The sequence below is a fragment of the Coregonus clupeaformis genome, chromosome 36, assembly GCF_020615455.1.
Source record: "Coregonus clupeaformis isolate EN_2021a chromosome 36, ASM2061545v1, whole genome shotgun sequence".
NCBI classification, from domain to species: domain Eukaryota; kingdom Metazoa; phylum Chordata; class Actinopteri; order Salmoniformes; family Salmonidae; genus Coregonus; species Coregonus clupeaformis.
Genome location: NC_059227.1, coordinates 1,755,014 through 1,779,749, shown reverse-complemented (window position 1 = coordinate 1,779,749; position 24,736 = coordinate 1,755,014). Strand labels below are relative to the sequence as shown.

The window sequence follows — 24,736 nt, the reverse complement described above, 5'->3', positions numbered from 1 at the left end:
ATATCCTGTTGTCTGAACAACCAGTTCCCCCCTCTGCATCACTGACAGACGACCAAAGGCAGGTGTTGGTGTACCTGGTGTAACTACTTAGTGACGGACCAGAGATACACTACACTAAACTCTGGTTAGCATGGTGTTGTGTCTCATACTGCTCCCATAATGATACTGTGACTGATATAATACCCCCTCGCCATCCAGGGCAGAACAGGAGAGTTGAGTGAATAAGTGTAACAGAGGATGACAGCAAACAATAGTGTTTAGCCTGTGGACATCTTTGAACTCAGCTCATCACAGGGAGGTCTTTGGAATCATAAGAATGTGATTCTGTTACTGACATTTCAGCCGGTGGTGTTTGTTCGTTTGTGTGAGAGAGACCTTTTGGAGTCTTTTGAGACCCACAGTATCACAGGGGTGGTCAATTATGCATTGTTTGTGGATGCCTGTGTCTGTGTGTGTGTGCGCGTGCGTGTGCGAGTGCGTGTGATTCTAGACGTCCTTCTCCAGTTGGTATTTAGTCAGAAGTGTATCATCTGCTGACATTTGGATTTCTGGCATGCAGGGAGACCAGCATGCCATCAACCCATTGTGTGTGTATGTGGGGGAGGGGGGTGTATACAAAATAAAACATTTCTTGCTCAGTATGAAAGTTGTGTTAAAGAGCTAACATAAAAAAGTATTGTCGGATATTATTCATCATATAAGACAGGTTTTTTACATGGACGATACATTGGAGATAATATAAGTACTGGAAACAATAGAACACTATGAAAAATTCATAGCTGACTTTGAAAGGCTTTTGCTAAAGTACAACTGGAATTTATCTATAAATGCCTGGAATATTTACATTTTGGAGAATCTCTTATACAATGGTTAAAGTTATGTATAGTAACCCTAGGTGTAAAATAGTAAATAATGTCTACTCAGAAAGTATTAAACTGTCAAGAGGAATAAAACAAGGTCCACTATCGGCATATCTATTTATTATGGCCATCAAAATGTTAGCTATTAAAATCAGATCCAACAATAATATCAAAGGCCTAGAAATCCAGGGCATAAAAACAAAGGTGTCAAGGTACGTTGATTATTCATGTTTCTTTTAAATCCACAATTTGGATCCCTCCACAGCCTCATAGATTATCTAGATACTTTTTTTAACCTCTCTGGATTACAACCAAATTATGATAAGGGTACTAACTATATTACGTATTGGAAAACAAAAAAACACAACTTTAACATTACCGTGTAGTTTACCAATAAAATGGTCTGACGGTGAAGTGGACATACTTGGTATTCATATCAATAAATAAAGGATCTCACTACAATATATTTTAATAAAAAGTTGGCAAAAATAGATAAGATCTTGCTACTGTGGAAAGGAAAATACCTGTCTATTTGTGGAAAAATCACCCTGATTAACTCTTTAGTCATATCCCAGTTTACCTATTTGCTTAGCGACTTGTTTTTTAAATTATATGAGCAAAAAATATTCAATTTCATTTGGAATGGCAAGCCAGACAAAATTAAATGGGCCTATTTATATAATGAATATGAATTCGAAGGGCAGAAATGATTAAATATTAAAGCATTAGAACTCTCACTCAATGCTTCAGTCAAACAAAAGTTATACTTAAATCCGAACTGGTTCTCAGGGAGATTAGTAAGAATGTCTCACCCCATCTTCAAGAATGGCCTTTCGGTTATTTGAAAATGAAATAATCTCCAGAATATCGCTATTTTTAAAACAAGCCATAGAAAGTTGGTTGCAATTTCAGTTTAATCCACCAGAAAAGACTGAACAAATAGTACAACAAAAATTATGGTTAAACTCAAATGTACTAATTGATTTAAAAAAATGATATCATAAATAGGACTGGTGGAGCTATGTCACACATGCAGCTAACAAAAAAATATGGAAATGTCTGCTCTACACACAATTACAACCAACTAATTGCAGCATTATGGCAATAATGGAAGAGGCAAGTGGAAGGGGGAGAAAGTAAGGAACTTGTCTGTCGGCCCTGCATTAATTACCAAAATTGGGTAAAGAACATTGTGATAAATAAAAAAGTATACCAGTTACATTTAAACTTTTGACAGGTACAAACAAACGGGTGTGATAATTCTACAGTGGTCCCTGCAGCGTACGCTTATTTAGAACGTCCAGTTTCGATTGACGTAACAGTCAGCATTTGAGCTAGCCACAGTTTTTTCACAGAAACATTTTGCACGAACACAGTCCTTACAAACTTATGTCCTGAAAGTGACAAGTTTATTTTTTGGATCCAATGTTCAGACATTCACAGAAGTAGCGACATCATACACAATCATCCAAACCGGAAAATGTAGGCTACATTAGTCCTAGCGCTAACTGAGGAAAGATTGACGTAACACAAGCGGTCATATTTAGAACTCTCGGCTGTCAGAAAACACAATATGAATTAGCTAATTGCAATTACTATTTATAATTCATCACATCACGGGTGAGCTCACCATTGATCTAAATAATTGAGTAAAACACTTTCTAGAAATCTAAAGTAATCCGCGTCAACCAAAGATAATAAGAGGAGACAAGATGAGTTTGGTCTGTTTGCAGTATGCATGTTGAAGGGGGTGTGTCGTCTACAATCATTCACTTTCCTTCATTCATTTCCGGAAGTTTAACCTTCACCTCATTATAACATCTTTGGTCTGACAGACGTTTATGCAAAACTGCGCAAATGTCTGCATACTTGATCTGTGGAAACATTGGTGAAGACGTGCTTGGGCTCTCCTCGAAGAGAGAAGTTTGTCCGGCTCAGTAAGCCTCAAACATAAATTGTCTGCAACACTGAAATGGGCTACTTCTATGTGAATTAATGAGGATGCGGAACACACGTCAATTCAAACTGTTGTTAGAAAATACATCTTGTTAGAAAATATTTTGAAATTGACAAGTTGAAACATAGCCTATAGATAATTAGCATGCAGCACGTGTTAACTGTCCTGTTGAGTAACAATCATATTTTGGAACAGTGAGTGCACTCTGACATCACGTGCATAAAACAACTCACGCTGGGGCGACCGTTAGAGATATTTGGAAAAGGTTAGGACCAAAAAGTGTAAAGCTGTGCCATATAGTTTACTGGATAAGAGCTTCTGCTAAATGACTAAAATGTAAAATGTAAATGTAAAATAGTTGGGAAGAGATTTTTGATGTGCCAATTCCATGGCACATGGTTTATGAACTGATACACAAAACAACACATTGCATTTTAAATTGAGAGTTTTTCCATGAAAATTATTATACATAATCTTTCAACTATAGAATGTTAGAGATATGGGGGATACAACCATCCCAGCTCTGCAGATTTTGCTGTGAAGAGACAGAATCATTAGATCATTTGTTTTGGTACTGTCCATATAGCTTATTTTTGGTCGCAGGTTCAGGAACGGCTGAAAAATTGCAACATTTACCTGGAGCTACCTCTGCAAATAGCACTGCTGGGTGATTTAAAAGGCATAGTCAATCGATCAATATTATAATAATACTCTTAGCAAAAATGTTTATCTTTAATTTACAATATGTAGAATCTATGAGAATAGAAAGGTTCAGAACTTTTGTGAAACATCACAGCGCAGTAGAAAAATATATGGCAAATAGAAATCAGAACTGGATGGTGTTCAGAGATAGATGGGAGGGGTTGAGTGGAGCTGAAGGATGGGACTAATAACAAACAAAAGATAACTATTGTCAAATACATTGTGTCTGTAAAATATATATATTATGTATAAGCTGGAAGTAGAAGCCTAAGTGTTGTTGTCCATTGGTTTAGTCTAGTTAGGGGAGGGATGGTAGGGTTAGGGGAAAATAATTGTCACGAACGTTGAGAGACGGGTCAGACCAAGGTGCAGCGTGAAAATCGTACATGTTTATTAACTAAATAAAAATACAAACCAAACCAAAACAAGAAACAACGTAACGTGAAGTCCAAAAGGATATACACATACCAGCCTAACAGGAACAAGATCCCACAACTAAGGTAGGCAAACAGGCTACTAAAGTATGATCCCCAATCAGAGACAACGAGCGACAGCTGTCTCTGATTGGGAATCACACCCGGCCAAACATAGACACACAACCTAGAACTGAAACATAGAAAAAGACTAACTAGAACGTAAACATAGAATATATAACATAGAAACTCACGCCCTGACCAAACCAACTAAAGACAACAGGCCTCTCACGACCAGGGCGTGACAATAATAAAGGAAAATATACAGTTGAAGTCGGAAGTTTACATACACTTAGGTTGGAGTCATTAAAACTTGTTTTTCAACCACTCCACAAATTTCTTGTTAACAAACTATAGTGTCTACTTTATGCATGACATTAGTAATTTTTCCAACAATTGTTTACAGACAGATTATTTCACTTATAATTAACTGTATCACAATTCCAGTGGGTGAGAAGTTTACATACACTAAGTTGACTGTGCCTTTAAACAGCTTGGAAAATTCCAGAAAATAATGTCATGGCTTTAGAAGCTTCTGATAGGCTAATTGACATCATTTGAGTCAATTGGAGGTGCACCTGTAGATTTATTTTAAGGCCTACCTTCAAAATCAGTGCCTCTTTGCTTGACATCATGGGAAAATCAAAAGAATTCCAGAAAAAAAAATGGTAGGCCTCCACAAGTCTGGTTCATCCTTGGGAGCAATTTCCAAACGCCTGAAGGTACCACGTTCATCTGTACAAACAATAGTAGGCAAATATAAACACCATGGGACCACGCAGCCGTCATACCGCTCAGGAAGGAGATGCATTCTGTCTCCTAGAGATGAACGTACTTTGGTGTAAAAAGTGCAAATCAATCCCAGAACAACAGCAAAGGACCTTGTGAAGATGCTGGAGGAAACAGGTACAAAAGTATCTATATCTACAGTAAAACGAGTCCTATATCAACATAACCTGAAAGTCCGCTCAGCAAGGAAGAAGCCACTGCTCCAAAACCACCATTTAAAAAAACTGACTACGGTTTGCAACTGCACATGGGGACAAAGATCGTACCTTTTGGAGAAATGTCCTCTGGTCTGATGAAACAAAAATATAACTGTTTGGCCATAATGACCATCGTTATGTTTGGAGGAAAATGGGGGTGCCTTGCAAGCCGAAGAACACCATCCCAACCGTGAAGCACGGGGGTGGCAGCATCATGCTGTGGGGGTGCTTTGCTGCAGGAGGGACTGGTGCACTTCACAAAATAGATGGCATCATGAGGAAGGAATATTATGTGGATATTTTGAAGCAACATCTCAAGACATCAGTCAGGAAATTAAAGCTTGGTCACAAATGGGTCTTCCAAATGGACAATGACCCAAAGCATGCTTCCAAAGTTGTGTCAAAATGGCTTAAGGACAACAAAGTCAAGGTATTGGAGTGGCCATCACAAAGCCCTGACCTCAATCCTATAGAACATATGTGGGCAGAACTGAAAAAGCGTGTGCGAGCAAGAAGGCCTACAAACCTGACTCAGTTACACCAGCTCTGTCAGGAGGAATGGGCCAAAATTCACCCAACTTATTGTGGGAAGCTTGTGGAAGGCTACCAAAAACGTTTGACCCAAGTTAAACAATTTAAAGGCAATACTACCATATACTAATTGAGTGTATGCAAACTTCTGACCTACTGGGAATGTGATGAAAGAAATAAAAGCTGAAATAAATCATTCTCTCTACTATTATTCTGACATTTCACATTCTTAAAATAAAGTGGTGATCCTAACTGACTTAAGACAGGGAATTTTTACTAGGGTTAAATGTCAGGAATTGTGAAAAATATATTTGGCTAAGGTGTATGTAAACTTCCGACTTCAACTGTTTTTTTAAAATATATATATAATTTCTATATATATTTACCCCCCCAAAAAATTGGGGATTGGAAATGTTGCAGACAATTACATTGATAGAAGCCACAATCTATCTGCAATATTAAAGCTGATCTACCCCACAAAAATAAATAAATACAATTAAAATTAAAAGGAGCTAACATCAAAGTTGCTGTGTGTGTGCGCGCTTGTGAGTGTGTGTGCACATTTGTGCCTATGTGCGTCTGGGTGTATGCTTACCTGAACCCTACGATGGGACACTCTTTACAGATGTTGCACTTGGCCTGGTGCTTGGCGGTCTCAGCAGCCGCCACTCTATGTAGCACAGGAAGCCACACCACAGACTGGGGCTCCAGCCTCATCCAATCAACAAACTGCCTGGGCTCCAGCTCCACCTTATTGGTCACCTGGACAGGAAGAGGAAAGAGGAATTGGGGGTTTCAAGTCAAAGTGAATTCAACAACTAGGCTGCATCCAAAATGTTACCCTATTCCCTATAGAGTGCACTACTTTTGACCAGGACCCATAACAAAAGCAGTGCACTATAATGGGAACAGGGTGACATTTCAGACACAGCCCTAGTGTTAGACCTATATTCCCTAGCATTTACCAAGGTATTAAATCCTTTTACATCTCGAGATGGCCGCTGTCCAAAACACAGCCCACACACCTGACCTTTCATTTGCCACGGCTACCCACAAAGGTCAGTGAGTAAACTATCTGAGAGGGAAGTGCGCGGCTATATGGACATGCCTGGGGCCCATAATGTATTACGGATTTGGTTGCGTCAGTTCAGTCAGTCGTCTTAGTGAGCCCTCCCAACTAGCTAGTTTATGCTTGTGGCTAGAAACTTCAGCAAGAATTTGAAACTTTTCTGCCGAAGTTGGGACTTGTTTAGTTTAGTTTATTAGGATTCCCATTAGCTACCGCACATGCAGCAGCAACTCTTCCTGGGGTCCACATCAAACGTACAAAAATATGGCAAAGTACAGGACAAGAGTTATATATTAGAAAGACATCAAGTGACAACAAAAATATATATTTACACACTATTCATAAAAACATATTCACACTCTTTTATACAGTACAGTTCAATTAAATCTTTAGAAAGAAGAGAGGAGCTGTGATGTTTTTTTATCTGTTTTTTAAAGTTAAACTTGCTTTTTGCTTGAGTAACCTTGACATGGCTCTATACATAACTGAGCAATGCATTGAATCTGATTTTGGCTTGGGTACCGTGAAGAAACCCATAGTGGCGTGTTCAGAATAATTATGTTTTAAATCGAACTGCAAAAGCAATAAATATGCTTTAGCTGTCACCCTGGCCTGATATTAGCTACACGATCTAGTTCAGGGGTCTCCAACAGGTTGATTGCGAGCCAGTAGCTCGCAGACCACCTATGAGTAGCTCACCAAACAATTCTGAACACTACCAGTCAAAAGTTTGGACACTACTCATTTTGGACACCTACTCATTCAAGGGTTCTTCTTTATTTGTACAATTTTTTATATTGTAGAATAATAGTAAAGACATCAAAACAATGAAATAACACATTTTGAGATTCTTCAAATGGCAACCCTTTGCCTTAATGACAGCTTTGCACACTCTTGGCATTCTCTCAACCAGCTTCATGAGGTAGTCACCTGGAATGCATTTCAATTAACAGGTGTGCCTTCTTAAAAGTTAATTTGTGGAATTTATTTCCATCTTAATGTGTTTGAGCCAATCAGTTGTGTTGTGACAAGGTAGGGGGGGTATACAGAAGATAGCCCTATTTGGTAAAAGACCAAGTCCATATTATGGCAAGAACAGCTCAAATAAGCAAAGAGAAACGACAGTCCATCATTACTTTAAGACATGAAGGTCAGTCAATACGGAACATTTCAAGAACTTTGAAAGTTTCTTTAAGTGCAGTCGCAAAAACCATCAAGCACTACGATGAAACTGGCTCTCATCAGGACCACCACAGGAATGGAAGACCCAGAGTTACCTCTGCTGCAGACGATAAGTTCATTAGAGTTACCAGCCTCAGAAATTGCAGCCCAAATAAATGCTTCACAGAGTTTAAGTAACAGACACATTTCAACATCAACTGTTCAGATTTTTTGGGGGTTTGTATGATTTGATTTATTGAAATATGTGTTCTTGTGAAACAAAAAACAAATGAAACAAAAAAACTGAAAACTTGAGTGTGCACAACTATTCACTTCTCTTTGTTGCCTCTCTCATTAATGCCGTCCTTGCCTGGTCCGTGAGTTTTGATGGGCGGCCCTCTCTTGGCAGGTTTGTTGTGGTGCCATATTCTTTCAATTTTTTTATAATGGATTTAATGGTGCTATGTGGGATGTTTAAAGTTTTGGATATTGTTTTATAACCCAACCCTGATCTGTACTTCTCCACAACTTTGTCCCTGACCTGTATGGAGAGCTCCTTGATCTTCATGGTGCCGCTTGCTTGGTAGTGCCCCTTGCTTAGTGGTGTTCCAGACTCTGGGGCCTTTCATAACAGGTATATATATACTGAGATCATGTGACAGATCATGTGACACTTAGATTGCACACAGGTGGACTTTATTTAACTAATAATGTGACTTCTGAAGGTAATTGGTTGCACCAGATCTTATTTAGGGGCTTCATAGCAAAGGGTGTGAATCCATACGCACGCACCACTTTTCCGTTATTATTTTTTTTGAATATTTTGAAATAAGTTATTTTTTTCACTTCACTTCACCAATTTGGACTATTTTGTGTATGTCCATTACATGAAATCCAAATAAAAATCCATTTAAATTACAGGTTGTAATGCAACAAAATAGGAAAAATGCAAAGGGGGATGAATACTTTTGCAAGGCACTGTACATACAAACTGAATGCTACAGTAGAAACAACAACACGATATACAGAAAATAAGGCACTTACTTTGATAGGAACGCACACATGTCCAAAGTTATTAAGGAAAACAACAAGGAAGGCAACGCGAGCGCCAGCCAGAACATTTTCCAATTAGTGCAAGAGTGTGCAAATGTCTGCATACTTGATCTGTGGAAACATTGGTGAAGACGTGCTTGGGCTATCCATGGTCATTACATGAAATCCAAATAAAAATCCATTTAAATTACAGGTTGTAATGCATAAAAAAATTATTTGGTCAGATAACATTTATTTGAACTCACACTTCACAATCTGACATAATGGTAGGCAACGTTTTAGGGTTTAAATTAGCGATTTACTATTTTTTTCATGTTTTTAGGGCCATTTCTAAGCATTACTGAACAAAGTGAAATTTGGGAACCAAAAGAACATCTCTTTTAGGTGAACGGTGCCAAATTATACATCTCACAGAAAATAATTGGAATGCCCATCACCAGTAGCAGTTGATGTGATAACCATCTTGAGGGTTGACAGAAATACTTTCTCCAAAACGTTCTCAATTAAATGTTAACTGCAAAATAGGCTTACCTGGCAGAAGTACAGTGCATTCGGAAAGTATTCAGACCACTTTACTTTTTCCACATTTTGTTACGTTACAGCCTTATTAAATTTTTTTCCCTCATCAATATACACACAATACCCCATAATGACAAAGCAAAAACAGGTTAAGAAATATTTGCAAATGTATTAACAATAAAAAACTGAAATATAACATTTACATAAGTATTCAGACCCTTTACTCAGCACTTTGTTGAAGCACCTTTCGCAGCGATTACAGCCTCGAGTCTTCTTGGGTATGACGCTACAAGCTTGGCACACCTGTATTTGGGGAGTTTCTCCCATTCTTCTCTGCAGATCCTCTCAAGCTCTGTAAGGTTGGATCGGGAGCGTCGCTGCACAGCTATTTTCAGGTCTCTTCAGAGATGTTTGATCAGATTCAAGTCAGGCTCTGGCTCGGCCACTCAAGGACATTCAGAGACTTGTCCCGAAGCCACTCCTGCGTTGTCTTGGCTGTGTGCTTAGGATTGTTGTCCTGTTGGAAGGTGAAACTTCGCACCAGTCTGAGGTCCTGAGCGATCTGGAGCATGTTTTCATCAAGGATCTCTCTGTACTTTGCTCCGTTCAGCTTCCCTCGATCCTGACTAGTCTCCCAGTCCCTGCCACTGATGCTACCACCACCATGATTCACAGTAGGGATGGTACCAGGATTCCTCCAGACATGAGACGCTTGGCATTCAGGCCAAAGAGTTCAATCTTGGTTTCATCAGACCAGAGAATCTTGTTTCTCATTGTCTGAGAGTCCTTTAGGTGGCTTTTGGCAAACTCCAAGTGGGCTGTCATGTGCCTTTGACTGAGGAGTGGCTTCCGTCTGGCCACTCTATCATAAAGGCCTGATTGATGGAATGCTGCAGAGATGGTTGTCCTTCTGGAAGATTCTCCCATCTCCACAGAAGAACTGTGGAGCTCTTTCAGACTGATCATCGGTTTCTTGGTCACCTCCCTGACCAAGGCCCTTCTCCCCCGATTGCTCAGTTTGGCCGAGCAGCCAGCTCTAGGAAGAGGCTTGGTGGTTCCAAACTTCTACCATTTAAGAATGATGGAGGCCACTGTGTTCTTCGGGACCTTCAATACTGCAGACATTATTTGGTACCCTTCCCCAAATCTGTGCCTCCACACAATGCTGTCTTGGAGATCTACGGACAATTCCTTCGACCTCATGGCTTGGTTTTTTCTCTGACATGCACTGTCAACTGTGGGACCTTATATAGACACGTGTGTTCCTTTCCAGATCATGTCCAATCAATTAAATTTACCACAGGTGGACTCCAATCAAGTTGTAGAAACATCTCAAGGATGATCAATGGAAACAGGATGCACCTGAGCTCAATTTCGAGTCTCATAGCAAAGGGTATGAATACTTATGTAAATAAGGTATTTCTGTTTTTTATTTTTTATAAATGTGCAAAAAAATCTAAAAACCTGTTTTCACTTTGTCACTATGTTTTTTGTTTTGTAGATTGATGAGGGGAAAAAAGTATTTAATACATTTTAGAATAAGGCTTTAAGGTAACAAAATGTGACTGACCGGCTCGATTCGGTCTCATGTAGAAAAATTGGAAATTGTGTTTTTTACATTGGATAAAAGTAGAGACTCAGAGCTAGAAAATGGTATATCATACATTACAGTTGAGGAACAATGGGAAAGTAATTCTGCTTTGAAAGTTTATAAACTTGTAACCTCACTTTTGAGAAAATGGCCCTTGAATGTTTTGGTACACCTGCTGGAGAGCTCTTCTTTGTCTACACCCATTCAGCATCGTTCACACCCTCTTAAGCTTTAGCCCCACCCATCTCAGCAGTCAAGCACCCAAGCTAACTGGCTAACGTTGGCTAGCTTGCTAGCTACTTCCAGACACAAATGAGAGAACAGCTCACTCTGACCATTTGACTCGCCCTAGTAGAGCTGTTTAGGCTGTTTCTATGTTATCCCGAGCATTGGTTACTGCAACTGTGTTGCTGGTAACAATTTAATTATGCTTTTTTGCCAACGTTTACTACCACCGGCCATATTCAACGGGTGTTGAGCGTTCGTAAATGTGTCAGTCAGATGTGTGCTCTGAAATCGGAGTAGATAGCCAGAGTGAATTTACCAGCTATGTCTATCGACAGTTGTCGCAGTGACATAATGAACATTCTATTGAAATGGTTACTTGCATAGTGGAGTCTTTTGTTTAGATATGTTGCTAGCTAGCTAAATAATGAACCATAATCCCAACTCATAACGTTACTACCCTGAATGAATCTGCCGGTAGCTAACCAACCAGGTTCAATGTTAGCTACAGTGGGGGAAAAAAGTATTTAGTCAGCCACCAATTGTGCAAGTTCTCCCACTTAAAAAGATGAGAGAGGCCTGTAATTTTCATCATAGGTACACGTCAACTATGACAGACAAATTGAGGAAAACAAATCCAGAAAATCACATTGTAGGATTTTTTATGAATTTATTTGCAAATTATGGTGGAAAATAAGTATTTGGTCACCTACAAACAAGCAAGATTTCTGGCTCTAACAGACCTGTAACTTCTTCTTTAAGAGGCTCCTCTGTCCTCCACTCGTTACCTGTATTAATGACACCTGTTTGAACTTGTTATCAGTATAAAAGACTCCTGTCCACAACCTCAAACAGTCACACTCCAAACTTCACTATGGCCAAGACCAAAGAGCTGTCAAAGGACACCAGAAACAAAATTGTAGACCTGCACCAGGCTGGGAAGACTGAATCTGCAATAGGTAAGCAGCTTTGTTTGAAGAAATCAACTGTGGGAGCAATTATTAGGAAATGGAAGACATACAAGACCACTGATAATCTCCCTCGATCTGGGGCTCCAAGCAAAATCTCACCCCGTGGGGTCAAAATGATCACAAGAACGGTGAGCAAAAATCCCAGAACCACACGGGGGGACCTAGTGAATGACCTGCAGAGAGCTGGGACCAAAGTAACAAAGCCTACCATCAGTAACACACTACGCCGCCAGGGACTCAAATCCTGCAGTGCCAGACATGTCCCCCTGCTTAAGCCAGTACATGTCCAGGCCCGTCTGAAGTTTGCTAGAGTGCATTTGGATGATCCAGAAAAGGATTGGGAGAATGTCATATGGTCAGATGAAACCAAAATATAACTTTTTGGTAAAAACTCAACTCGTCGTGTTTGGAGGACAAAGAATGCTGAGTTGCATCCAAAGAACACCATACCTACTGTGAAGCATGGGGTTGGAAACATCATGCTTTGGGCTGTTTTTCTGCAAAGGGACCAGGACGACTGATCTGTGTAAAGGAAAGAATGAATGGGGCCATGTATCGTGAGATTTTGAGTGAAAACCTCCTTCCATCAGCAAGGGCATTGAAGATGAAACGTGGCTGGGTCTTTCAGCATGACAATGATCCCAAACACACCGCCCGGGCAACGAAGGAGTGGCTTCGTAAGAAGCATTTCAAGGTCCTGGAGTGGCCTAGCCAGTCTCCAGATCTCAACCCCATAGAACATCTTTGGAGGGAGTTGAAAGTCTGTGTTGCCCAGCGACAGCCCCAAAACATCACTGCTCTAGAGGAGATCTGCATGGAGGAATGGGCCAAAATACCAGCAAGTGTGTGAAAACCTTGTGAAGACTTACAGAAAACGTTTGACCTGTGTCATTGCCAACAAAGGGTATATAACAAAGTATTGAGAAACTTTTGTTATTGACCAAATACTTATTTTCCACCATAATTTGCAAATAAATTCATTACAAATCCTACAATGTGATTTTCTGGATTTTTTTTCCTCATTTTGTCTGTCATAGTTGACGTGTACCTATGATGAAAATTACAGGCCTCTCTCATCTTTTTAAGTGGGAGAACTTGCACAATTGGTGGCTGACTAAATACTTTTTTTCCCCACTGTAGCTAACATTAGTCTATAACTAGCAATGCAAATGGCTCTGAGATACAAATGATATTACTACACAGATCATACACGTAATGTTAGCTAGCGAGCCAGCCAGCCAGCTAACGTTAGCTACCTAGCTACCAGTACACTTTAACTTGAAATGAAAACAACTTTCTGGCAAAATTAGAAACTTGTAATATCTGAAAATGTAGCTAGCTAGACTATGTTATCCGTATATATGGATGGACACGTCTCCCTCTTTCACGGATGCCATGGTTGCCCTTAGTTTGAAGATGTAATCTGGAGACAGATGTTTTATACAACAGCTTTCTGTGTGTTCTCCTTTCGACTCAGTCTGCATATTTACAATCAAACGCCAGAATTTTCTCCATCTCCTTAGCTATCATACTCTAATTCCACTGATTTCAAAACTCAGTCCTACAGAAATTGGAGAGCAACACTTATGCAGTTCTACTACGTGTTACATTTTTAAAAAAGCCACGTTAGAAAGGATTACCTACACATACTGACCAGATCATGTTATAGACAGAAGCTACATGGCAGACCAAAACCGAACTCATCTCTCGGCATGTCCAGCCCACTCATTATCTCAGCCAATCATGGCTAGCGGGAAGGTTGCTGTCTCTTTCTGTGGCTAAACTAACTAGGCTCATAATTTAACCATTTTATTCATATTTACAGATGGCATACACGTTTGTTTTTAAGGCACATGAAAGTTCACATGTTCTAGAAGGCATTTCTGCCCAAAAACGCATTTTGATTTTTAAAAAAAGTTTACGTTCAAATGGCTCTCGTGTGAAGTTATGACACGCAACATATGCCTAGTTTCCTGAAAGGAGTCACAAATGAGGAAAAAGGAAAGGGGTCTGAATACTTTCCGAATGCACTGTATATCATGAGTAAGTATATTATTTGTATCTATTATTTGTTATTTACAAATTTTGCCATGAAATTAGCAGCAGCAGTACAGAACCATTGCTAGACCAGCAGATTAGATGGCACACTAGATGAGCAATTAAAGGGACAGATGCACAATTAAAGGGGAATTACACACACAGCAAAAAAATGTGTTCGTTTTCTTCCAGACCCCCAAAAAATTGTCTTCTGATGTGATTTAAGCATTGACATTGACTCAGAACTTCCAATTCCGTTGTTACTCTATGAACAATTGTAATTTTGAGAGTGAACAAAAAAAATACATATATATATATATATATATATATATATATATATATATATATATATATATATATATATATATACAGAATTTGGGGGAAATCACAGATTTTATAGAGCCCCCTCTAGAGTATATAATTAACCATTATTTTACCATTTAATTAACCATTATATTGACAGAAAACTTTGCACTACTTTCTCTTGTACACTAAGGACCTGGGGAAGAGTTACATGGGAGAGGATAAGAGATGAATGTGCCTATTTGAAAGCTAGAAAAAAATGAGTACCTTGCGACATGTTTAATTTTTTTATGTAGCTCAATTTAGATGGAAAGCTACTGAGGATGGTAGCTGGCTCTATAGCCACTCCTATCTGTCGTATCTTTAATCTGAGCCCAGAGGAAAGTCTTTGTCCTCAGGCCTGGAGGGAAGCCAAAGTAATTCCGCTACCCAAGAGTGGTAAAGCAGCCTTTACTGGTTCTAACAGCAGACATATCAGCTTGATGCCAGCTCTTAGCAAACTGTTAGACAAAATTGTATTTGATCAAATACAATGCTATTTCTCTGTAAACAAATTTACAGACTTTAAGCATGCTTATAGAGAAGGGCACTCAACATATACTGCACTGGCACAAATGACTAATGATTGGTTGAAAGAAATTGATGATAAGAAGATTGTGAGAGCTGTACTGTTAGATTTCTGTGTAGCCTTTGATATTATTGACCATAACCTGTTGTTGAAAAACTTGTGTTATTGCTTTTCAACCTCTGCCATATCGTGGATTCAGAGCTATATATCAAATAGAGCAACACCGCACGGCACAACGCCTCTCCCCTATTTGACCTAGATAGTTTGTGTGCATGTATTGATATGTAGGCTACGTGTGACTTTAAAAAATATATATGTAGTTCTGTCCTTGAGCTGTTCTTGTCTATGAATGTTCTGTATTATGTCATGTTTGATGACATAACTCTCCTCATTGGGCAGTAGACTGTATCATGGTGACATCCAGATGGTTACTACCTATATTTAAAGTAATTTTTTCGTGTAGGCGGCTATCCTACTCAAAATATAATCAAGTGGGGTGGAACAAATTGGCCACGTTAGCTACAGCTGCCCAGTGACGCAACTGCTGCCCAGTGGGAAGCAACAGTGGGAAGCAACTCGATACAACACCGTTGCACTGGTTATTCACAAGGCTTGTCTTTACGTTAGCTAATTGGCATGTCACGGTGACATCCAGATTCCAGATGTTGACCAACACTACAAGTTATTTTTCCCTTGCCCATCGAAATAAACATCACTTTCTTTTAATAGTTTTAAATAGTGCCATGCTGCTGTTGTTGCTAGCATAAACTAGCTAGCTGGGAAGGGCTCTTCAGGACGACTGACTGAACTAAATCCATTAGTCTCCACTCGACTCTCAGCTGTGCGACATACGTCATCAATTTGGGCACCAGGTGTCCCTATAGCCTCTCCCGAGAGGGAACTCTCGGGACTCGAGGAAGAAATTGTCCGCAGGTCACAAGATGCTCACTCAACACACACACTGAGAATCACCATGGTTTTGGCCAATGAGGGGAACGTTCAAAACCTTTTCCTGTGTGTGTGTGTTGTGTAGCAAGCTGATCTCTGTTCTTTTACAGTGACCTCTAGCTGAATGCCTTTGTTGGGGCTAAATGTCAGATAGAAGTAATTCAGCTCTGAGATCACACACACACAGACAGAAAGACATGGAGAACCAGCTCTGGAGTGTCAAGGCAAGCATTGAGCCAGAAAGCAGACACAACCTATCCTTCCCTAAATCCCCCTCCCTGTTTTCTCTTTCTCTCTCCTCCACCTGTCTCCCCCTCCCTCCCTCGTCCCTCTGAGTCCCTCCTGTCCAATGGGCAGAGTTACGGCACTTACAGATAAATTACCCCAAGGAAGAAGGGAGGGAGGGAGGGATGGCAAAAAATAGGGAAAAGGAAGGTCGAGGCCCGTAGAACAGGCCGTATTTATGGGCCCCCACCCCATTAAATCAAATGGAGTGGGTGACTGCACAGTGGCTGCTCTGCACTGGCTGGCTGATACAGGGAGATCACAGGGAGAGACAGAGAGAGACAGAGGCTACTGGGCAGAGAAGCCAGAGTCATCAGTCACTCTCACCATCAACTTTAATGCATTATGAACTGTACTGTGTATATCACACCGTCTTGTTGTAATGGTGGTGGTGAGGATGATGGTGTGTGTGCGTATGTACAGTTGAAGTCGGAAGTTTACAAACACCTTAGCCAAATACATTTAAACTCAGTTTTTCACAATTCCTGACATTTAATCCTAGTAAACATTCCATGTTTTACGTCAGTTAGGATCACCACTTTATTTTAAGAATTTGAAATGTCAGATTAATAATAGTAGTGGTCCTCTGTAGCTCAGCTGGTAGAGCACGGCGCTTGTAACGCTAAGGTAGTGGGTTCGATCCCCGGGACCACCCATACACAAAAAAATAAAAATGTATGCACGCATGACTGTAAGTCGCTTTGGATAAAAGCGTCTGCTAAATTATATTATTATATTATAGTAGAGAGAATGATTTATTTCAGCTTTTATTTCTTTCATCACATTCCCAGTGGGTCAGAAGGTTGCATACACTCAATTAGTATTTGGAAGCATTGCCTTTAAATTGTGTAACTTGGGTCAAATGTTTCAGGAAGCCTTCTAGAAGCTTTTTTTTTTTTTTTGTCATTTAGCAGACGCTCTTATCCAGAGCAACTTACATGAGCAATTAGGGTTAAGTGCCTTGCTCAAAGGCACATCGACAGATTTTTCACCTAGTCGGCTCAGGGATTAGAACCAGCTACCTTTCGGTTACTGGCACAACGCTCTTAACCACTGAGCTACCTGCCACCCTATAAATTGAGTGAATTTTGGCCCATTCCTCCTGACAGAGCTGGTTTGTAGGCCTCCTTGCTCGCACACACTTTTTCAGTTCTGCCCACATATTTTCTATAGGATTGAGGGTTTTGTGATGGCCACTCCAATACCTTGACTTTGTTGTCTTTAAGCCATTTTGCCACAACTTTGGAAGTATGCTTGGGGTCATTGTCCATTTGGAAAACCCATTTGCGACCAAGTTTTAACTTCCTGACTGATGTCTTGAGATGTTGCTTCAACATATCCACATAATTTTCCTTCCTCATGATGCAATCTATTTTGTGAAGTGCACCAGTCCCTCCTGCAGCAAAGCACCCCCACAGCATGATGCTGCCACCCCCGATCTTCAAGGTTGGGATGGTGTTCTTCGGCTTGCAAGGTACCCTCTTTTTCCTCCAAACATAACGATGGTCATTATGGCCAAAAAGTTCTATTTTTGTTACATCAGACCAGAGGACATTTCTCCAAAAAGTAAGATCTTTGTCCCCATGTGCAGTTGCAAACCGTAGTCTGGCTTTTTTATGGCGGTTTTGGAGCAGTGGCTTCTTCCTTGCTGAGCGGCCTTTCAGGTTATGTCGATATAGGACTCGTTTTACTGTGGATATAAATACTTTTGTACCTGTTTCCTCCAGCATCTTCACAAGGTCCTTTGCTGTTATTCTGGGATTGATTTGCACTTTTTGCACCAAACTACATTCATCTCTAAGAGACTGAATGCGTCTCCTTCCTGAGCGGTATGACGGCTGCGTGGTCCCATGGTGTTTCTACTTGAGTACTATTGTTTGTACAGATGAACGTGGTACCTTCAGGCATTTGGAAATTGCTCCCAAGGATGAACCAGACTTGTGGAGGTCTACGAAATGTTTTCTGAGGTCTTGGCTGATTTCTTTTGATTTTCCCATGATGCCAAGCAAAGAGGCACTGAGTTTGAAATACATCCACAGTTACACCTCTAATTGACTGAAATTATGTCAATTAGCCTATCAGAAGCTTCTAAAGCCATGACATCATTTTCCTGAATTTTCCAAGCTGTTTAAAGGCACAGTCAACTTAGTGTATGTAAAGTTCTGACCCACTGGAATTGTGATACAGTGAATTATAAGTGAAATAATCTGTCTGTAAACAATTGTTGGAAAAATTACTTGTGTCATGCACAAAGTAGATGTCCTAACCGACTTGCCAAAACTATAGTTTGTTAACAAGAAATTTGTGGAGTGGTTGAAAAACAAGTTTTAATGACTCCAACCTAAGTGTATGTAAACTTCCGACTTCAACTGTATGTTGAAGTTTGTTTATTTGTCATATACAGTGCATTCGGAAAGTAGTCAGACCCCTTCCCCTTTTCTACATTTTGTTGTGTTACAGCCTTATTCTAAAATTCATTAAATTACATTTTTTTCCCTCATCAATCTACACACAATACCCCATAATGACAAAGCGAAAACAGGTTTTTAGACTTTAAAACACAAATACCTTATTTATATAAGAATTCAGACAATTTGCTATGAGACTCGAAATTGAGCTCAGGTGCATCCTGTTTCCACTGATCATCCTTCAGATGTTTCTACAACTTGATTGGTAAATTCAATTGATTGGACATGATTTGGAAAGGCACACACCTGTCAATGTAAGGTCCCACAGTTGACAATGCATGTCAGAGCAAAAACCAAGCAATGAGGTCGAAGGAATTGTCCGTAAAGCTCAGAGATTGTGTCGAGGCACAGATCCGGGGAAGGGTACCAAAAAATGTCTGCAACATTGAAGGTCCCCAAGAACACAGTGGCCTCCATCATTCTTAAATGGAAGAAGTTTGGAACCACCAAGCCTCTTCCTAGAGTTGGCCGCCCGGCCAAACTGAGCAATCAGGGGAGAAGGGCCTTGGTCAGCGAGATGGTCACTCAGAAAGAGTTCTTGAGTTCCTCTGTGGAGATGGGAGAACCTTTCAGAAGGACAACCATCTCTGCAGCACTCCACCAATCAGTCCTTTATGGCAGCGTGGCCAGAAGGAAGCCATTCCTCATTAAAAGGCACATGACAGCCTGCTTGGACTTTGCCAAAAGGCACCTAAAGGACTCTCAGACAATGAGAAACATGATTCTCTGGTCTGAAGAAACCAAGATTGAACTCTTTGGACTGAGTGCCAAGCGTCACGTCAGGAGGAAACCTGGCACCTCCCTATGGTAAATCTTGGTGGTGGCAGCATCATGCTGTGGGGATGTTTTTCAGCAGCAGGGAATGGAAGACTAGTCAGGAGGGAGGGAAAGATGAACAATGCAAAGTACAGAGAGATCCTTGATGAAAACCTGCTCCAGAGCGCTCAGGACCTCAGACTGGGGCGAAGGTTCAACAGGACAATGACCCTAAGCACACAGCCAAGACAACACAGGAGTGGCTTTAGGACAAGTCTATGAATGTCCTTGAGCGGCCGAGCCAGAGCCCGGACTTGAACCCGATCGAACATCTCTGGAGAGACCTGAAAATTGCTGTGCAGCAACGCTCCCCATCCAACCTGATAGAGCTTAAGCGGATCTGCAGAGAAGAATGGGAGAAACTCCACAAGCTGGTAGCGTCATATCCAAGAAGACTCAATGCTGTAATCGCTGCCAAAGGTGCTTCAACAAAGTACTGTGTAAAGGGTCTGAATACTTATGTAAATGTGATATTTCTTTTTTTTTATTGTCATACATTTGCAAAAATGGATAAAACCTGTTTTTGCTTTGTAATTATGGGGTATTGTGTGTAGATTGATGAGGGGAAAAAAACCATTTAATCAATTTTAGAATAAGGCTGTAACCTAACAAACAGTGCACAAAGTCAAGGGGTCTGAATACTTTCCGAATGCACTGTACAGTGAGGGGAAAAAAGTATTTGATCCCCTGCTGATTTTGTACGTTTGCCCACTGACAAAGAAATAATCAGTCTATCATTTTAATGGTAGGTTTATTTGAACAGTGAGAGAGAGAATAACAACAAAAAAATCCAGAATGTCAAAAATTTTATAAATTGATTTGCATTTTAATGAGGGAAATAAGTATTTGACCCCCTCTCAATCAGAAAGATTTCTGGCTCCCAGGTGTCTTTTATACAGGTAACGAGCTGAGATTAGGAGCACACTCTTAAAGGTGTGCTCCTAATCTCAGCTTGTTACCTGTATAAAAGACACCTGTCCACAGAAGCAAGCAATCAATCAGATTCCAAACTCTCCACCATGGCCAAGATCAAAGAGCTCTCCAAGGATGTCAGGGACAAGATTGTAGACCTACACAAGGCTGGAATGGGCTACAAGACCATCGCCATGCAGTTTGGTGAGAAGGTGACAACAGTTGGTGTGATTGTTCGCAAATGGAAGAAACACAAAAGACCTGTCAATCTCCCTCGGCCTGGGGCTCCATGCAAGATCTCACCTCGTGGAGTTGCAATGATCATGAGAACGGTGAGGAATCAGCCCAGATCTACACGGGAGGATCTTGTCAATGATCTCAAGGCAGCTGGGACCATAGTCACCAAGAAAACAATTGGTAACACACTACGCCATGAAGCACTGAAATCCTGCAGCACCCGCAAGGTCCCCCTGCTAAAGAAAGCACATATACAGGCCCGTCTGAAGTTTGCCAATGAACATCTGAATGATTCATAGGAGAACTGGGTGAAAGTGTTGTGGTCAGATGAGACCAAAATCGAGATCTTTGTCATCAACTCAACTCGTCGTGTTTGGAGGAGGAGGAATGCTGCCTATTGCCCGAAGAACACCATCCCCACTGTCAAACATGGAGGTGGAAACATTATGCTTTGGGGGTGTTTTTCTGCTAAGGGGACAGGACAACTTCACCGCATCAAAGGGACGATGGACGGGGCCATGTACTGTCAAATCTTGGGTGAGAACCTCCTTCCCTCAGCCAGGGCATTGAAAATGGGTCGTGGATGGGTATTCCAGTATAACAATGACCCAAAACACACGGCCAAGGCAACAAAGGAGTGGCTCAAGAAGAAGCACATTAAGGTCCTGGAGTGGCCTAGCCAGTCTCCAGACCTTAATCCCATAGAAAATCTATGGAGGGAGCTGAAGGTTCGAGTTGCCAAACGTCATGCTCGAAACCTTAATGACTTGGAGAAGATCTGCAAAGAGGAGTGGGACAAAATCCCTCCTGGGATGTGTGCAAACCTGGTGACCAACTACAAGAAACGTCTGACCTCTGTGATTGCCAACAAGGGTTTTGCCACCAAGTACTAAGTCATGTTTTGCAGAGGGGTCAAATACTTATTTCCCTCATTAAAATGCAAATCAATTTATAACATTATTTACATGCGTTTTTCTGGATTATTTTGTTGTTTTTCTGTCTCTCACTGTTCAAATAAACCTACCATTAAAATTATAGACTGATCATGTCTTTGTCAGTGGGCAAACGTACAAAATCAGCAGGGGATCAAATACTTTTTTCCCTCACTGTACATGGAGTACACATTGCAACGAAATGCTTCCTTGCAGGTTCACCACTCGACAATGCAACAACAATAGGAAAGTAAGTATGTGAATAAAAAAACAATGACAATAAAAGCTTAATGCTCAATAAAAGCTCAATTTATAAAAATGATGTGTAAGGGGAAAGGGGGCAAGGGTGTAATGGGGGTAGAGAATGGAAAGAGATTGTAAGTAGATAGGGAGTGAGAGGAGGGGAGTGTTGAGGCGATAGGAGAACATACAGAGAGTAAAGATATCACCAGGATGTAGAGGCTCCTGTTAAACTCTGTGTGACATTCCCAATGTCAGCCGCGCTCCATCACCCCACTATTTTGGGAGCCCAAGCAGCGACATCTGGGATATTTATTGCTTACTAATTTAATTCTGCCGCAGAGTTTATAACTGACGAAACATGAGTCATGGGAGAAGAGAAAAATGAAAATGTGAACCCGAGGGATGAAAAAGTCATTAAACAGGAGTGGTGGCCAGACATAGACACAGGGAAAGTGCTTAGATGGCAGCAGTAAAACATTACAGGACAGGCCAACCATGTTAACGTTTATAGTTGTACTTTCATGAGTCATGTGTATGTGTTTTGTGTGTGTGCGCGTGTGACTGCGTGAATCCATGTGTGTGTGTGTGCATGCATGCGTGTGGGTGTACGTGTATACATACGTGTTGGAAGCAGCTCTGGACACTGGGTTCGATGTTGCTCCCTCCGAAGGCGGCAACCTCTCCTAGTTGCCGTGGTATCTGGATAGCGTCGTGGAGCAGCAGACCCAGCTGTCTCTGGTCACACGTATCCCCTGATGATGCCACCTGACTGAACAGGTCTGGTAGAAAGAAAGAAAGAAAGAAAGAAAGAAAGAAAGAAAGAAAGAAAGAAAGAAAGAAAGAAAGAAAGAAAGAAAGAAAGAAAGAAAGAAAGAAAGAAAGAAAGAAAGAAAGAAAGAAAGAGATTGAGCTACGAGACTACACAAACACAGTTTCTCATCCAAGACTCTACTGTCACTCTTTATCAGTGTGAGTGTGTTGTGTGAGTGTGAGTCAGTGTGTTTTGTCAGCGTGTGTATTAATAGCTTTATGTGGGTAGTCGTCACTAAGAGCTCGGGAAGGAGGAGGTACAGTAGAAGAGTCCTGGTGAGCTGAGCCCAACCCAAAATAATCAGTCTTTCTCTCTCTCTCCCTCCCTCTGTCTCCCATCACTCTCTTCCTCTCCCTCCATCCCCCTCTCTCCCTCTGTCTCTCTAATTGCTCATCTCCGCCTCACTATCACAGGAAAGCAGTCAATTACCCAACAACCCCTGCTCTGAGGGGAGAGGAAGGGGCATCTACCAATTGTTAAAAAGGATTATAGAGGTCTAGACGTACACACACAATGTTTTTTTGTTTAAGTCGTAAAACAAAACAAAATTGAATGCAAGAGCTCAGTTGATTCTTGTCAGAGCTCTGTCTGCCTTGTTACTCACAGATAGGACAAAGAAGGAAAGAGAGAGAGAGAGAGAGAGAGAGAGAGAGAGAGAGAGAGAGAGAGAGAGAGAGAGAGAGAGAGAGAGAGAGAGAGAGAGAGAGAGAGAGAGAGAGAGAGAGAGAGAGAGAGAGAGAGAGAGAGAGAAAGAGAAAGAGAAAGAGAAAGAGAAAGAGAAAGAGAAAGAGAAAGAGAAAGAGAGAGAGAGAGAGAGAGAGACAAAAAGAGAGAGAGAGAGAGTGAGAGCGTGAGAGAGAGACAGAAAGAGAGAGAGAGAGAGAGAGAGACAGAGAGAGATGAGGGATGAAGGGAGAGAGAGATGAGAGATGGAGAGAAAGAGAAAGAGAGAGAGAGACAGAGAGAGATGAGGGATGAAGGGAGAGAGAGATGGAGTGAGAAGAGAAGAAAATACAGGGATGCAGTAGACAACGAGAACACTGGAGAGAGAGAGAAACACAGTAGAGACAGAGAAAAAGGCGATAGAGAGAAGGGGGGCAATAAAAGGATGGAGAGATATGGCTCTCCTATCTATCTGTTCTGCCTGGTCATGTCTTTGATCTCTGTGTGAGACCCTGCCTTGATGTCAGCTCTCCTTATGTGGAATGGTAATGCCACTTCTACCATACCGTGTGTGTCTGCATATGCACAAACCAGTCTTGATGTCAGCTTGCATTAGGTTAAGTAACTATGTCTCTTCTTCATTTTTGCACGTCCTGTGCTGGGCATTCTTATCCATGAGCAGCCATGCGTATCAGCTTCATAAGCCTTCATAGTCACTACGTTGGACATTGTCAACGACCTCAAAATCACATGAGCCCCAGGCTTACTTAATATTTCTACTCTGAAGGAGAAAACAAGAGGACACAAAAGCGAGAGCAAAGTGAGGATGGACTGAATGTTTTCAGAAACGACAGAGCACACTCCCCCAGTGCACCAGCCACAATCCCCCTGCAAAAAAAAATATACAAAAATACAAAACTAGTGGGAGGTCTCTCATCTAATCTAGACGGGCCATTCACTGGCGTCCTCTGCCACGGGTCCAGCCGTTCATCACCCTGGGTAACTGAGCTGGGATTACAGCCTGGCAGAGGGCATTATGGGATACGATGGCACGGAGAACACTACAACGCTCACCACGGGGCTGCTCTCAATTCACATCAGCGTGTGTGTGTGTCAAAGTGTGTGATAAAGTTGTATGACTTCACTTTGTGTGTGTGTGTGTGTGCGTGTGTGTTTGAGTGTTTCTGTGTGTGTTATGTGTGTGAAAGGGGTTTTGTGCGATGGGGTGGTACTTACACTTGTATTTCTCCTCCAGATGGCCCTTGGAGAGCGAGAGCAATCCTATCTTCATGGACAGGACACAAATCTTCCCACTGCGTCCGCTACAGAGGGAGGGAACACACATACACAGGAAGAGAAAATAAAAGAAATACAAATTCTACAAGCTGTGCGTGTTTTTAATACATGGGTATAAT

General features: G+C 41.1%; 1 protein-coding gene across 2 annotated transcripts in view; it reads right to left on the bottom strand.

Moving 5' to 3' along the window:
- The window catches only part of LOC121552410 (utrophin-like), a 204,582-nt gene that overhangs the window by 60,529 nt on the left and 119,317 nt on the right, over positions 1–24,736 (bottom strand). For both annotated transcript variants that reach the window (XM_041865328.1, XM_041865329.2), the window contains exons 12-14: positions 24,558–24,643; positions 22,469–22,626; positions 6,105–6,271 (exon numbers count right to left, since the gene is read on the bottom strand). In XM_041865328.1, coding sequence (XP_041721262.1) covers positions 6,105–6,271; positions 22,469–22,626; positions 24,558–24,643 — 411 coding nt within the window. The remainder of the gene's footprint in view (positions 1–6,104; positions 6,272–22,468; positions 22,627–24,557; positions 24,644–24,736) is intronic.